This window comes from Mus musculus, chromosome 8, assembly GCF_000001635.26.
Source record: "Mus musculus strain C57BL/6J chromosome 8, GRCm38.p6 C57BL/6J".
Lineage (NCBI taxonomy): Eukaryota > Metazoa > Chordata > Mammalia > Rodentia > Muridae > Mus > Mus musculus.
Genome location: NC_000074.6, coordinates 18,864,234 through 18,881,719, shown reverse-complemented (window position 1 = coordinate 18,881,719; position 17,486 = coordinate 18,864,234). Strand labels below are relative to the sequence as shown.

General features: G+C 40.6%; 1 protein-coding gene across 1 annotated transcript in view; it reads right to left on the bottom strand.

The window, feature by feature from the left end:
- Positions 1–17,486, bottom strand: part of Agpat5 (1-acylglycerol-3-phosphate O-acyltransferase 5 (lysophosphatidic acid acyltransferase, epsilon)) — a 38,135-nt gene that overhangs the window by 2,694 nt on the left and 17,955 nt on the right. Inside the window, exons 3-7 of the mRNA NM_026792.3 lie at positions 12,712–12,827; positions 10,793–10,882; positions 5,590–5,680; positions 3,552–3,713; positions 1,992–2,115 (exon numbers count right to left, since the gene is read on the bottom strand). Of these exons, the coding sequence (NP_081068.1) occupies positions 1,992–2,115; positions 3,552–3,713; positions 5,590–5,680; positions 10,793–10,882; positions 12,712–12,827 (583 nt within the window). The remainder of the gene's footprint in view (positions 1–1,991; positions 2,116–3,551; positions 3,714–5,589; positions 5,681–10,792; positions 10,883–12,711; positions 12,828–17,486) is intronic.

Here is a 17,486-nt window from a genome sequence, read left to right as displayed (position 1 = left end):
CAACAGAATTGATCTTTCAGTTTTGGACATTTTTGGTGTTGAAACAAACATAAACCATTTATTAGGTATTGAGTACTTGCTGAGCAAGTACAGCTCCTTAGAAAACTTGGATGAGTGCAGAGGTGTCCGAGAGGCACGGGAGGGCATTCACGCCTTACAGTATGGACATGATATTATATCCTCACCACGTGGGAAACAAAAATCAAAACACGGCGGGGATCTAAGATATTTAATGAGGACTTCGGGGATTTTTAAGATAAAGATATGTTTATATACTTTTATGTAGATGGGTGTTGGCTAGTGTGTGTGTCTGTATACCATGATTGTGTCTGGTGCCCACAGAGGCCAGAAGAGGGTGTCAGGGTCATTGAATATGAAGTTACATTTACAAAGCCACCATGTGGTTACTGAGAAATGAACCTGAACTCTCTGGAAGAGCAGCGAGTGCTGAGCCTTGATGGCCCCAGCTTCATTTTTGTTTGTAAATCTTCCATCTGTAAGTGGTTCCACCAACCCGACTCATAAAACGAAAGGCCTTCTAGCTTCTCTCCCATAGCTCGCATCCCATAAGCCAATGAAAACGGCTGAGGCTGGAGCTCAACAGTAAAATGATTGCCGAGCATGTGTGAGGCCAGGATCTAATCACACAAAAACAAGCTTTCAAAGATGCGAAAGAAAAGAAATTCTTATAGCATAGGAGTTTTCCTCCTGAGGTGATCTGAGTAAGAAAGGCTCCGACAGGTTCACATATCTGAATGCTTAGCCGCTGGATGTGGTGACTCTTTAAGAAGGATTAGAAGGTGTAGCCTTGTTGGAGGAAGTGTGTATAGGGGTGGGGAGATGGGGTAGGGATGAGAGGCTTTGAGGTTCCAAGAACCCATGCCAGGCTCAGTCTGTCTCTCTCTGCCTGTAGATCAGAATGTGGCTCTCAACTACTTCTCCTGCCTGAGTGCCTCCCTGTCCTCAGCATGATGAAAACGAACTCAACCTCTGAAGCTGTAAGGAATTCCCCAACTAAATGCTTTCTCTCAGAAGAGTTGCTTTGCTCAAGGTGTCTCTTCACAACAAGAGGCCAGTGACAGAGACCTACCAAAAGTTCTTATTCCCATAAAATTAGAAAAGCAGACAAGAGAAATAAAAAGGGTCATTCATTCATCCTCCTCTGTAAGATTCTAACAGCAGGACAGGCACAAAAGCACAGAAGCGTCCCTACTGCCTGTGAGCCGCTTCCACAGAGCTACAACAGTGAGTTACCGATACATAGGCCTTCTTACATTGTTCCCATCATCAAAATAATCCTGAGCGGCTGGGTTGAAAAGTTATGTCAGGTAGAAACACGTGACAACACAAGGCATAAATCTAATATAAAGCTTCATTTCAACTCTCTATCCTAGTAATACTTTCTACTAACTCAAGAAAGGGGACAATTTCATTATGAAAAGAACAATTCCCTTCCTTCCCACAACACAAAGGTGTTGTGCTCACCCGTGCTTCAGTCTTGAACCCCAAAGCCTCGTGTCCCCCGTGTAGCTGAAGAGGAAAGGCTCTTATCACACAGCAGCCTACTGTCCAGCAAACACTGCAGGTAGGCCACCATGTCATGATTTTTATAGTGACTCATGAAAATGTACAATGTGAACACGAAAGGATAGAATAAGATTTAACCCGAGTTCACAAAAAGCATTCTTGAAACAATACAGACTTTAGTTTCACTTTTGCTGTGCTATCGACTTTGGAATAAACGCATCGCTGTGTTGAGTTGTCATGGTACAGAAATCAACAGGCAAACTGATGTAGGATGTTAAACTTAATTGTTAAACAAGGGTAACGCACCATGAAACATGCTACATTTAAGTATATGTGGTCTTGTCTATGCAGGTATGATTAGTATTTACTAAATAATGAAGATAAAAAGACTCCTTTCAAGCAGGGTCTGAGAGTAAAATTTGGTTGAACTGCACTTTCTAAATGCTGGAGCTCTTACCACTTACCTATCTTTTATCTCAAAGCGCTCATGAAGCCACTTTTTCATGTGTTCTTGTTCCTCTGGAACTTCATTTCTGTCTATACGATCAAAGTGAATATGAAGTTTTGGGCACTGTTTGCAGAGAAACTCTAACAAAGAAGAAGAAAATTTCACGTCTTACTAGTTTAGAATTTGTGATTATACAAAGTAACTTACGGTAAAAATGAAACATTAAGACTAAAAGAATTTAAAACAATAAAGCTATGCACTTATGATTTGCAGTATTAAGCTGAAATTAAAACCTCATTAGCACATATCTCTTGTTAAGCCCATGTCACTGACTTCTAACAGCAAGCCTTGGAGAAGTAGCCATCCTTCCTCTAGGTACGCAGACATCAGTAAGAAACCTCTCACTCTGCGTACTAACAGAAAACCTCACCTTTAAAATATTAAAAATTAGAATCTTTTACATTTTACATTTCCTCATTTACTGTCAAAGCCAATCCCATCCACAAAGTATTTAAGAAAACTGGCTGGGTTTGAATATCAATCTGCTTCCCCTTCCTGAAAGTTAACATACAAATAAAGATGAGCACTAGGGGAATACTCAATACAGATGGGGTGAGTGGGGCCAGGGAGGGAAAATGTCCCTAAACTTCAAGTCTTCATCACACTGGAGTGCAGACATTCCTCAGAACATGTCTTCCATCCCATGTTCAGTGTGACATAATATTCTTGGCCTCCTGTTTACCAGGAAGCAGAATCTCATCTGAAATCTCTGGAGAGTATTTACTGGAGTGTGGTAATATTCATACAGGGAGTCTCCAAGAGTAAGTGTTCGATTTTGCCCACCCTCGCCTCCCTTCGTTGCTACTGGGAGCTAAATCCAGGCCTTGTGTAGGGCAGACAACAACTCTCCTACTGAGCTGCACCTCAGCCCTGACTTCCTGACTTAGGATTTTACTAGATTGTTCAGCCTGGCCCTGTAGTCATCATCTTCTGCTTCTTCCTCCTTAGTACTGCGATTATAAGAGATCTCTTTAGTCTGCAGCAAAATACCACGTCTCTCTCTTCTCTCTTCCTTACTACTCTCATCTCTCTCTAAAATGAATTCTCTGAAAGGGGCCAGAATCTTCCATCACTCCGTTCTCACCTGTTCCCATGTTCAAATGTTGAGTCTGTGGCTATAGTTACCTGAACTATTCTCACTCAAAGCCACGTCACTTCACAGCCATTCTCACTTTGTCACTGACAAAGGCAAGAGTTCTGAGTCTTTAAATTCTAGCATGTTGGGAAAAGACCATATTTCTTCTTGTAAATAATGACAATGTCCTTCCCAAACATGTTATAAAGAAAGCTCAAAGCAAAAACAAAAAGCATAAAAGATAAGAGTGGGTGATTGGTGCTGGGTGTAGTGGAGCCCAAGGCCAGCTTGGTCTACATAGTGAGTTCCCGGCCAGCCAGAGCTTCATAGTGGAACCCTCTACTGAAAACCAAACTGAACCAAGCTAAGCAAAGCGAACAAACAAGAGTTTATCTTACCTGTACCATGTACTATTCAGCTTCTATGGAAATACGGACTTACCAGTCATGGATGGTGGATTTGAGTATTTTCCTGAACCTTTCTCATTCCCTTCATAAACCACTGTGACATCATAAATTGCATCTAAATGACTCTTCATAGAATCAAAAGCAACGTGAGTGGCCTTTATTCTTGGTGTCAGTACGTGTTTTAATACTGCAAGGCCTAGAAAGCAGGTAGATTCAATGTGGTCATAATTAGGAATACATGAAAGTCAACATCTAAATTACTTATCAACTACCACAAATAGATGGAAATTAAAGTTTAATGCCATAACCTCACACCTAGAATGCTCACATACATTGCCATCTCACTTAGGTCAACCCCATTGACACATATCCATTAAACATCTACATGAATGAGATATGCTGCGAGAAGCTGGGAAGGCTGGTCCTTGGGAAGATTATGACCCACTGCGAGCCTTCTCTTTGATAAGTTCTGACAAGAAAGACACGACAGGAGAGCAGCAGCATCTTGCTAAGCACGCAGTCTTTCTTAGGACAGAACTCAGCATTCCCTCCACTCTGTTCGGCTTCCTCCTCTCCTGGACTCCAGTATGTACTTACAATTTCACAGGAAGCACTAGGTCTTTCGATGTGCTATGAACAGCGACTAGGGAGAAGCGGGTTGAAGTCTGCACTGCCTCTCTCCAGGGAAAGTGGCGACATAAGGAAGAACAGCTACAGGATGGTGGGACTGTCTACAGAAGAATTTTTAAAATGCAGGGTGGTGTGGGAAAGAAAGCCATTCCCACAACCACATATCTGAGTTCAGTCCCAAGGGCAGAAGGAGTGTAATTTATTCACAAACTTGTATGAAGTCTGAAAAGTCAACCAAGCTGGGAAAGTTTTCTTGTCAGCTAAGTCATTCGCCACTAGAGGCCATCTTGTCTCAGGACCTTTACAGAATCACCCTGTGAAACTTCCAGGCTCCATGTTACCTTGACCAGACTTTTTATTTTTCTTTTTTCTCTAAGACAGACCCAAGCTGGCCTCAAATTTATGATCCTCCCACCCTAGATCCCAGGAGCTGGGATCATAGCTTTGCAACACCATTTCTGGTTCAACCAGTATTTTTATGAGATTATTAGGACTAGAAGCTCAAAAAGCAGGTTAGATGTGGTGTCAACACATGAGGGAAACAAATCTACAGCAAATTCTTGCCTGTCTGTACCTTCTAACACCCAGTCCACTAATGTCTGCCTAGTATAACCACAGACACTATGCCTATAACTAAGACCTAGCCCGTTCGTGTTTGCTCGAAGGAAATTTCCATCCTAAGTCAGACGGCATGGCCTCCTCTCGTCTTCACGTGGCATGAATATGACCCTGACTAAGTGCGGGTCGGTTCTGAAGCATGATGTGGCACTAGATGTCCTGAAACTTCAAGCCATCAGCTGACTGATTCTTCCCAGTGTATTTAGATACTTGCTGGGTGTATACTTGAAGGACTTTATGAAAACGATGACCACAATGAGCCCACATTTTATGGGATAATTGTAAAAACTAATAATTAAAAACAAGAAAACTGTATCAAAAGGGAGACAGAACACTCGAGTTATGGCACACAGTGAGCTCTGACCTTTGCCGAATGAGCAACTCCAGCCTTCTTGGTCTTTCTACCTCTCAGCATTAGCTCAGCATCACTAAAAGACTTGCCTGCAGTGGGCCCCGACCTCCACTTTCTTATTACAATGCATACACCTGTGTTTACATATGTGCTACATATACATCCGCACGTGCGTGTTTATGTTATAACACCAGGCTTTATACTGAGTCACTCCAAAAGTATACTTTCTTGGGGATATCATTTACCTACATTTTTAACTCAATTCACAGCATGGGAAATGTGCCATAGCAAGCCTGCGTCTCTAACCTCTCAGACACAGACTAATAAGAATATACCTAACTCTGTAGAAGATCGGATATTCTCTCACTTAGCTCTTACAAGAAACGCATATTCTTTAGTATGACTCTGAAGGAAACAAAGATCACTCTTCTTAAAAAAGTGTTTTTCTGAATACAGTTAAATCTTTACTTACCCCGCTGAGCAGCAAATGCCTGACTGGCTGAAAGGAGTTTTGTGTATGTTGCATTATACCTTGTTCCCTCTGGGAAAATCACAAGATACATCTGTGGGCATAAATAAACTTTAGTTTGTGTTGAGTCCATTGTTGGTACCATCAATTTAGCAATTCTAACTCTGTTATTGGCCAGGTAGTATTTCCTATGGTGAGAAAATGTGTATCATTTATAAATGACCTTCACTTTGAGCAGAGTAACCAAACTGCAGAGATTGAATTAAGGCCGACCATAATATGGATTATAGTAAAACATAGCTCTACATTTATGGTAAAGCCAATCTTTAAAATCCTAAAACTGTTTCTTAGAATATGCTAATAGTCACTGACTTAAAATCAGCACAACCAACCCCTCTGGTTCCCAGTAATAAAACATGACTTTTGTATTAAATTTTTATTAGCACATATTAACCACACATACTAGTGGAATCTGCTATATGTCTGCATGAATATACAGAGTACACTTATAATATCCAAGCTCCACTCTTCAGCCATTATAGACATGTATCTAGCAGTACTGAAGCTAACAGTGTAACTATTTAAAAACTTATGAATTTAGTACTCGTGTTTCAAAAAACTCACAACATTCCATTTTATAAGCATCCCCTAGTGTATTTTACATCACTTACTTTAAGCAACCTCATATTCATGATATAAACTAAGAAGAATATAGTATCTGTAATAGATATTTACTAAGTCAACAGTTGATATAAGTTTTTATACTTAACTCCTGGAAAGGTTAAAATGTGAATATTGAAGCCATATAATAACAAAACTCCTAACTTGAGAACTGAGTATTGTAAAAAAAATAAAATGATACTTTTTAATTGGTGGCCAACTGACAAACTAAACTCATCAAGTAAACATAATACAGAAACAGGACAGGGACTCATGAGGACGAACTATGTCACTTATCCATGCTCAAGTGACTCCCAGCGGTATTATCTCCTACACAGCTAGCATAAAACACAGTGTTTTTCTGAACAAATTTGTGGATATGAAACACCCACTAAAGGAGCCTATAGGAGAATATATATTTGTTTATGAACCAAGCTCACAAAGAAATGCCGTGATTTGTCTGCAAAGCTGGTATAAAGTCCCACAGCCCCTCTGCAGTTCTCTGTTTTCAGGTCCCCTGGTCTGGATTTAAACTGCTCCCCTGGGCCAGCACTGTCAACAGCTGATCCCCAGCTGGTGGCATTATGTTGGGAGGTTGTAGAGGATTTAGAGTATGGGGCTTAACTGAAAGAAGTCACCAAGCAGGTGGGCCTTGAGAATTACCATTTCCTGTCCCACCCAGATGTAAGCCAACAGTACCATCCTCGGATGGCCTCGGCTGTATCACAGTGCCACCCTTGCATGATAGAATGTACCAACAAAGTATGGGCCACAATAAACCCTCCTCTCAAGCTGCTTCCTATTAGGATTTCAACCAGACCTTAAGAGGAGTGGGTAACACAGAAAGCTAGTAGAGGTGTTACTGCTCTAATAAACCCGAGCCCATGGCCCTTAAGACTTTGTAGTTTTGAAGTGTTGGAACTATAAGACCATCAGACTGAGGTGGACTAGATAAACTGAAGTATAGGATGGCTATAAACCTACAGGGCTAGAGACGAAATATGCCTATCACGTTGTAAAATATCCACCACAGGTTGGTTCCCAGACGGCAGGTGCTGCTGTGGGAACTGTGAAACTTTAAGACACAGGACATCACTGGAAGACAAGGAACTCCATGGGATGGGTCCTGAGGTTTATAGACTACTAGCTTCCTGCCCTGTTCCCATATCTACAGAGATCTGAGCTAGCAGCCTATGTTCTTGCTGGTGCACCTGTGCTGCTATGCCTTCTTAGTCATGGTGCTCTTAATCTACAAATCAAGATACATTCTTCTTCCTTTAAGTTGCTTCCAGTCAGGTTATACCAATGACAAAAGTAATACAGCACCTATGCAAATATATTCTTTTTTTTTTCTTATCCAGAGAAGACGCCTTAGAATCCATTATCAGTGTCAGATTTGTTGTTCTTGTTGTTTTAGAAAGAAGTGTTTATTTATACTTAAAATTCCAGGAAGGAAAGGGACCCCTAATGATAGGGAATTGTGGAAGCAGACAGGAACCATGACATCAGGAACAGTGAGAGTTCATGCCTCAAGCTTTGAGCAGGCAGTAGAGTTTGAACTAGGAATTGTGTGGGGCCTTTACATCTCAAAGCCCCTCCCAGTTATATGTTCTTTCCAGAAAGGTCATACTTCCTAAACTGATCTAATCAGTACAACTACATGAGAGCCAAGATTCCAACTATCTGAGCCTCAAGTGGAGACTGTTTTCCAAACTACCGCACATGGTCTTGTGATGGGACCTAGGCACGTGGACCCCTTTTGCTATTTGTGTCTGATACAGGTGAAGGAAGCTGGAAAAGCCAGCTTTGTGCATGGAGGGTGGAGCCTGAGCATGGGCTATGGCCCGGGTGGGATGAAGTCAGGTGGACAAAGGGAACTGGTGCAGGATGTGCATCCTGGTCTAATCCTCAAGGTCAGGGTTACTCCGGACAGGGCTAACTAGATGAGACTTGGGTAGCATCTGTCATTCAGGCTAGAACTGCTGATTTAGAAGGAAGCATGGAGTGGGTGATGTTGTAGATTCATCAATCTGAATCCAGGTGTAAGATTCACGTCTGACTGGCATGGGCAGAGCAGACTGGGTTGCATAGAGTGGAGTTGGTGAGTACATTATCTTCTCCAGCTAAATATGAGAGCAAGCAAGGCCTCTTTATAGGTGTGCTGCAAGTTATCAGGCAAATTTCCCTACTGTAAACGGAAATGACCCACAGGGGCATTGAGCACATGTTCCTAAGGCATTGGTGAGGGCGTAAGGGTATGGGACTAGAGGCCCTTTCTGCCGAGGAGCAGGCAGTCCTTAGGTGGATGAGAAGAGTCCTCAGATGAGCAGTATCTGGTGTGTGCTTGGAAAAGGACTCAGTTTGATGGACGGTATGGTGTTGGGGAGGAACCCAGGTCACCCAGCTAGGGATAAAGCCAATTGGGCCTGCTCACAAGAGTCAGTAGAGTTAACAACACTTATGGAAGTATACAGAACATGACATGATGTGGTTGTTTAGCTTGGGGTATTTGTGAGACACCTAATGGTGGGAGTGGAGGTGATATAACATGTTGGCTTCTAAGAGATAACAATGAAAAATAACAAAATAAGATATAATAAGATAATCAGAACCCATCACATAGCAGCTGGAGAAGGCAAACCAACAAAAGGAAAAGAACCCAAGAGAAGGGACAAGAAACAGAGACCCCCTCATTCACACGCCCAGTCTTGTCTTATCACCGCCAAATTTAAAAATCAATACTTTGTTATATATCCTCATATTGGATAATAGCAATTGACCAGATGCTTTATGGAACTGCAGAAAAATTCAATCAGTTACTAGAAGAAAAAAGCAGTAAGAAAAATATTTTCGTTTCCAGAACCTTCCAAGAACCACTTTCATGAGAACGTATTAATCAATAAAGTTTATATCTAAGCAATGAAAGCAATTATTAATGTCTATGAGTTTTAGGGTCAGTCACTTATAAGATTGATTACTCACTTTAATGATTCATGTGGTATTATGCTTTGTATCTTAGATATTTAATCTAAATATTTTTTGATTTGTTGATCAAAAAAATTAGAACAAACTATTCATTCAGTGTTCATTTAAGAAGTCATTCTTGAATACTATTATTTGTGTCAAGTACTTTACACAGAATGCATACAAGTTTCTCTTTCATAATCTTTGTAGACATCAGATAAATAATAAAGTGGGCAATGACATGGTGTCTGTAAAGAGAAAGAGTGTGAGATTCTAAAGGACTGTGAGCAAGAGTGTACTTACAGTGGGTTGCAGGGTAAGACTTAAAGAACAGCACAAGGATGAGCGATCTCCCTCTAAGATGGGGACACTCATGGCTGTACTGCAGAATCTAGCACAAATTTGGGGTCTTGTATATAGCTGAGTATGAGTCTGAAGTTCTCACACTTCTGCCTTTGTCTCCTGAGTGCTAGGAACACAGGCATATGCCACTATAACAGGCTGGTATTCAATTTTTTTTAAAATAAATTAATTATTATATAAAAAGTTATATTAAAAGCTGAAAAGTTAAATACAATTTGGCAGATAAAGGCATAAGTACTTTATATGTTTATGACCATTACTCCACATTGTAGGTGAATAACAAGACATCAGATTCACACACAAAAAAAAAGACACTAGAGAGAATACAGAAGAGCAGTTATGCATGCTACACGAATGGCTGTAAAGAGGAGCTCTTCCATTCATATGCCTTGAGACCTTGAATAAACTCTATCTACCCAGAATGTAAAAACTAGAATGGTACCAGGACTTCATCAAAACATCACAAAACCCAAAGGTGATGAAAACACAACCTAATACAGTGCACAGCACAAAACAACACTGCAGCTGCTGCTGTTTCTGCTCTAGTAATTGGTCGAAGCCCAGGCCGAGGCCCTGGTCACTGTTGCCTGGTGTGTAGCTTCCCAGGGCCTGGTAAGTGGAGGGCACGAGAGAAAGGGTAGAGAAGCAGAGAGAGGAGAAAGACAAGAGCCGCCCAAGTCCTCACCATAGCTATGCCTGTCTATACAGAGAGGGGCCACGGGGAGAGGCAGTTGGCAGCAGTCAGCATTCTTGAAAGAGAAGATTTGAATTCTTTTTCCCCCTTTACAGAAAAACAGTTGTGTAAAATACTGACACGGAATGACTCTTCACTAGGAGACTCTTTGCTCTGGGTTTGTGTTTGTTTTAAAAGAAAACAAACTTTAATTTCTACAATAAAAATCCAAATTTACACAGAAAGAAAGCAATTTAACTTCTTCTAGAACTGAATCTCATGTGAAGACTAACTCTTTGGGGCTTCAGTGAGCTCCATCCTCTGCACACTAAGGCCTGCCCTTGCCCGTCCCGAGCCCATGCTGACTGTTACTCAGGAGAAACCTTACAATCACCTGCAGCAATCTTACCTCACGGCCAGAGGACAGCTTATCTCAACAAAACCCCGAACCAGTTCCATTGCTCCACATGGGGTAATATATTTTCAAAATGACTTAAGAACTTAACTTCTTAACCTGCCTTGAGGAATAAAAGCGGGCGCACTTACCGGTGTTCCTGCGTTCACATAGCTCTGCAGCTTGCTTCTCATTTCTTTATCATTAAATTTGGCACTTCGTTTTACATAAATTCCTCCATGCTGGTACACAGAAAAGAAAAAAGAAGAGCAATTATTCTTTAATAACTAATCTCCGTAGTTATTAAGGCAACTGTACTCCTAATGAGTAAAAAACATAAAACTACATTTCAGAACTCAAGCGACAGTTAGTATTTAAATATTGCCAACTATATATACAATATGTACCTGAAAATCCTATTTCTACAGAGCCCAAGTAAAACTGCATCATGGAAAATACACATTTAATTTTGTTAGCACTTAAAATATTTTCTCTTTAAAAGATTTAGTTCAAAAGCTTTTTCCGATGGATCCTAACTCATTGATTTTCTACTGTCATTCACCAAGTCAATTAAAAGTATCCTTAAAATATCCACACTCCCAGGACTGGAGAGAAGGCTCAGCAGACACGAGTCTTCTCAGAGACTGGTGATCAAGTCCCAGCACCCCATGGTCACAAACCACCCATAACTCAGTTGTAGGCCACCTAATGTGTTTTTCTGACCTCCATGGGCCCCAGGAATGCATAGATACAAAACACTCAAACACATAAAATAAATTAAAAATAATAAATACGTAAAAGAGGCCACAGGAGGCCAGGAGGGAAGGATAGAAAATTAAAAAGACAAAAGTCTACACCTCCATCCTTTAAGGAATTAAAATATGGACTAGGAACCAGAAACATATATACACAGGCATTCAGTTACATAAAATAAATTAAAGATAATACATAAATGGGCAAAATAATTAAGATAATGTCTACACTCAGAGCCTTTAAAGAACTGAATCATGGACTCAGCTACAGAGATTGGTGTGACACCATTATGGACTAAATTTCCCCCTCCCCCCTTAACTCTTACATTGAAGCTTCAGCTTCCACAGTGACTGTGTATGGAGACAGGGTCTTTAAGAAAATCATTACAGTTAAGTGAAATAAGGGCACTAGCTGAGGCCCTGCTGGTGGAACACCCACCAAGGATGTCCACATGTGGGAAAGGCCGGCTCAGAACACAGGGAGAAGGCTGCAGTCTATAATCCAAAGAGGTGGGTGTTGGGAGACAGCAGTACCACCCACATCCTGACCTTGGGGAGACTTTCAGCCTTCAGAACTGTGAGAAAACACATTTCTCCACACTTCACACTCTGAGCTCAGAGTCTGCTTTTAGCTCCTGTCTGTCACTCACTAACTACTTTTGAATCAATTTCCGAACATTACCGATTGTCAATTCTGCACTTGTAGCTTTCTATTGGACTCCTAGGTATTTGTATTTCTGCTACTGGACTTAAATATACGGACAACCAGCCATCTAGACACACACCATCAGGAACCGTGAAGAAGAGCTAGGGAGGTGGCTCAGTTTGGAAAGTACTTGTCTCACAAGTTACGAGGACCCACATTTGGATCCCTAGAATCTAGTAAACAGCTGGGCGTAGCAGCACACACTTGTAACCTAAGTAAAGGTAAGGAGGCAGAGACCGGTAGATGCCCAGGGCTCACTGGCCGGCTAGCCTGGGCAACTCAGCAAAGGTCTAGGAGACTGTCTCAAAATAAGAGTGGAAGGTGCCTAAAAAGTGACACTCACACTTGTACTGAAAATTGTCCTTCGACCTCACATGCATCCACGTGTGCACACAAGCACACATATGCATGTGCACACATATAGAATTCTAAATAAAAATACTAGTAAAAGTCGCTTTAAAAAATGTCTGAACTAAGGCTGTCACTCAGTAGCACACATATGACCCCATGTTCAATCACGGGTACCATAAAACAAACACATAAACAAAAAAATCAGATATAGTTTCATTAAATGGTGTTAAGTTTGAAATAAAAGGGCAAAGACAAAGTTTACCTGAGCAAAGTAGAACCCATACAGCGGAAGCCATTTTAACTTGTCTTTCAGTACGTAGCGCACATGTCCTAGGGCATCCTGTCTGGCAGCCAGCATGTCCGCAACAATCCAGTCAACTGTAAGGCAGACCCAAGTCAGTACCTCACAAGTCAGCTCCAACCTTCCCTCCCAGGAACAAAAACTCATCTTCACAGCACAGTCTTTGTAACATGTCCTGAGAATCTAACTATGGAGGCAGAGGCAGAAGGCGCACAGGCTCAGAGTCAACCCGGTGTACAGAGCAAGTCCCAGGAACACTAGGGCCACATAGCAAGACCTAGCCTTAAAAAAGCTTTTAGTTTTTTTAAAAATAAAGTATGATTAAAATGCTTAAAACAAAGCCAACTACAGACACATTAAAAAATATACCCCCTCCCCAAAACTCAAAAAAAAAAAACAACCAACAAACAAAAAACCCTTAAATCAAGGAGGTGTGTGTTTTTCCTGTTTTTTGTATTTTTTTTTTCCTCTGTGTAGCCCTGGCTCTCCTGGAACTATGTGGACAAGCTGGCCTTGAACTCAGTGATCCACTTACCTCTGCTGGGATTAAAGGCTTTTCTCATTTCTTAAAAGGCCATTTATTTCAAGGATAAAACACAAAGGTACAAAATACATGGGGCTGAAGAGATTTTGTTCAGTGGTTAAGGATTCAGTTGCTGCTTTCGCAGAGGGCCCAGGTCTGGTACCCATAAGCCAGCTCTGCCTCTAACTCCAGTTCCAACGGATATGAGGCCCTCCATGAGCCCCAAGTGCACCAGGCACATGCACAGTGCACAGGCATATATGCAGGGACTCAAACATACTCAGGAAAAGAAAGAACAAATGTTTAAAAGCTACAAAATACTAAGTAACCCAACACCCAAATACTAAATAACTGTTGAATAATATTTAATTACAGGTAAAAAAAATAAGAGATATTTCTTTTTAAATGAAGAATGGAAAATTATAAGGAAAAAAATGGCAAGTGAAACAACTGTAGCTAAATATCCCATATACACAATGTCTGACAAAAGGCACTACATTAAGAGCTGGAGAGATGGCTCAGTGGTTAAGAGCACTGGCTGCTCTTCCAGAGGTCCTGCGTTCAATTCCCAGCAACCACATCGTGGCTCACAACCATCTCTACTGACATCTGATGCCCTCTTCTAGCATGCAGGTATATATATGATAGGGCATATATATTAAATAAGTAAATAAATCTTTAAAAAGCAAGGCACCACATTAGGTTTTTACTAATGACTTCCTGGATACAGTGTTCAATTCTTACAATACCCAAACAAGGGTCTCGTGTGATTTACAATTGTGCGAGGTAGATATGTAGGTCTTATTTTGCAGCTTTTGAAACTGTGGGTTGCAAACTGATTTTAGTGGTCAAAAAAATTGTGAATAAAAGTTTTTAAATAAGCAATGAGCAAAACTTAATTCAAAACCACATACATATGAATGAATAAGTGTCTCTGCCCACCGCTGCCTTGTGCAGCTGCCCCTGCGTCTTCTGTTTTGAGTATGCAACATGCGTGCTTCTCACTGCACATGCTAGCATATATGTAATACCGTGCCATTAAGTGAAGTACATTTCGTATACATAGAGCTTTCTGCTGTTACAGAAAGTAGGTGAATATTTCATCAGTGCCATTCCTTAGCATGTAAGTACAAAACTAGTGCACTTTTGATTGTATTACATTAGAATGCTTGATTTATAAAAACTGGCTTGAGTTCCATGAAATGAATTTTGACCTAGAATTAGAATGGAGTTTCAAACAATTTCTGAAATGACACTAAACACAATTCTGCCATATTGTACAATGTGTTTGTGGAAACAACATTCTTAGCACTGGCATCTACAAAATCAAAATCCTGATGAATTCTGAAAAACAAGGAAATGCTCTACATCCTATAGTATCAAATATTCAGCCAAAGTCAAGTTCTTCTATACAAACCTATCCATCTCACAGTATGTAGACTGCCTTTTATCTTTAATAACTGCTAAAATTCTATGTATTTAAAAATAAATCTCACTCGAGACCAGCATGGTCTACAGAGTGAGTTCCAGGATAGCCAGGGCTACACAGAGAAACCCTGTTTCGAAAAACCAACCAACCAACCAACCAAACAACCAAACAAACAAACAAAAACAAAAAAACAAAAAAATATAAAAATCTCTCCACTCTTTATTATCAGTCAGTGTTTGATTATATTGTTCTTATATGCCTGAGGTCATGCAAAACTTCTATGGTGAAATACAAAGAAATAAGAAAGTGTCCTGAGAAGCAGAATATTTGAAGACTTGAGAATAAATGGCTGCAGGTACCTTCCATGTGAACAGAAAATGAAAGATCAGGAAAGGTCTGCTAGGATTTAGAGAAGAATTCAAGGATATGAACAGGGATGCTGTTGAAGTGTACTCAGGGCCATGAAAATGACAACAAATGGAGTTAATTAGAGGAGACAATATCTAATTTAAATCAACAACAAACTCTTACATCCAGGCTGACAGCACAGGCCTCTAATCCCAGCTACTTCGGAGACTGAAGCAGAAGGATCATGAGTTCAAGGCCTACCCAGGTAACTTAGTGAGACAATGTCGCAAAATAAAAAATAAAATAAAAGAACTGGGGGGGGGGGGGTGCAGCTCAGTGAAGGAGTATATTCTAATCACGTGCATGGCCCTGGGTTCTGTCCTAGCATGAAAGAAAGTTGGGGATGGGGCGGGGGAGGAACAACAAACAAACTGCAGTATAAAGCCTGGAGTTCAAAGTGTGTTAAAATGGGGCACTTTTCCACAGCTATCGCATAATTCTTGACCATTTAAATTTTTTTCATAATGCATATACAAATGAAATATCCTAGAATTTTATCTCTTTACACGTGAATAATCAACTTTCTAGAAAAATCTTAATTGTTTTAGAGTAGGGATTATAAAACAGCTATCTCTTGGAAATATAACCAAGTCTGTGAGAAAGTTATCTAATATAAACGTTTTCTATAGAAACAACGAGAATGAACCCTGTAAAGGCTCTATGTGGCTATAGCTCTCAACCTGCCTAAATCTGTGACCCTTTAATGCAGTTCCTCACGTTATGGTGACCCTCAACCATAAAATTATTTTGTTGATATTGCGTAACTGTGATTTTGCTGCTGTTACAATTCATAATGTAACTATCTGATAAGCAGGATAGGTTGTGACCCACAGGTTGAGAATCACTGCTCTACAGAGTTTGCTGGCCAGTGAATATTCTGGGTATAAATGAGATAAATAGGTAAAAGCCAAGTTTGGTATCTTTTCCTGAGACTTTAATTTTTAAGCTTATGGAACAATAAATCTGTTTTTATATTTAAATAAGCAGTTATATTTTGGAGTCCGGTATACCTTCTAAAAACTATTAAGAGAATATATAAATATTTTTAAATATGTCATGCATCCAAGATAAACTATCCTACACCATAACCTTAAATTTAAAAATTTTAGTAACAACACTTAAGAAGTAACTTACAAGCCAGGAATGGTGGCAAGTTTGGCCTTTAATCTCAGAGTTGGAGGAGGCTGAGGCAGGCAAATCTCTGTGAGTTCAAGGCCAGACTGGTCTATATGGTAAGTTCAAGGCCAGCTGGGGTTATATGGTAAGACCTTATCCCAAATAAAAAAAAATAAGTACAGTCAAAGAATACAATATAGATTCAATACTGTTCTCTACTTATGCACACTGCTTCCGAGATAACGCTGGATTAAAATATGTAAGGGAATGTATTACATTCACATGGATATCTGTATTTTGTGTTTTGGCAAGAATAATTTAATTTGGTTGTCAGGACTCTTTAGCAGTGATCTAGCCATGAGGCTTATCTAGCCATAAGCCATGTTTTCAGTAACTTGAAGAGAGGAGAACAGGCAAATAAACCTTACTTTCCTCGTCTGTACAGTCGTGTCTCACCAATTCTTAGTGTTATGGGATGACACATAAGGGTTTATGCCCATGAATCCAGCACTGGGCTATCCCCACCATCATTCACAGTACTGCTAAATGTCACCCATATGCCAGGCACTGCACTGGGTTTTTGAGTGGAACTATATGTACACTGCCTTAAAGCTTCTATCAATAGATATCATTCAGACCCAACCAGCAGGCTCAGAGAGCCTGGGTGCTCTGCCCACTGGCAGAGAACACACAGAAGCAGCACACATGAGCAGGGTCTCCCAGAATGCAGAGCCCTCAGCTTTACAGCCATCTACTGAACCATATACTCTATCAGACAGGAAATGAAAAGGAATGAATTTTAAAGGCGAACAGTGTTGAAAGCAGACAAGTTAGAAGCAGCAAGGATGTAGACACAGCAGGATACCAAGTAAAAGCAGCAACTGAGACTAAGGTAAAGGTCAACTCTTCATGAGCATCAGGCCAGAGTGAACAGAGTGAGAGTGAACAGGCTGAACCAACAGCAGTCCCAGAACACTTTCTGTAAATTACACTTTCAGAGACTGATTCTTAAGCTCTCTTTACCTAAATATGTCATCCCCAGGAACCAAATCCACCTTGGGTTGCTGGTTTGAACCCTCTGGAAGCCTGGAATTCATGCAAAGTCTTCCATGAGCAGTTTTATTAGAGAAGACTCCATGCCTTCTTCCATCACGTAGACTAACATGCAATTCTAACGCAGTTCAGTCATTCCTCTGGTATGTTCCCAACTTGTGGGCTTCTTAAAGGCATTTGGAATGCAGCATGCTTAGGTTGAGCTGC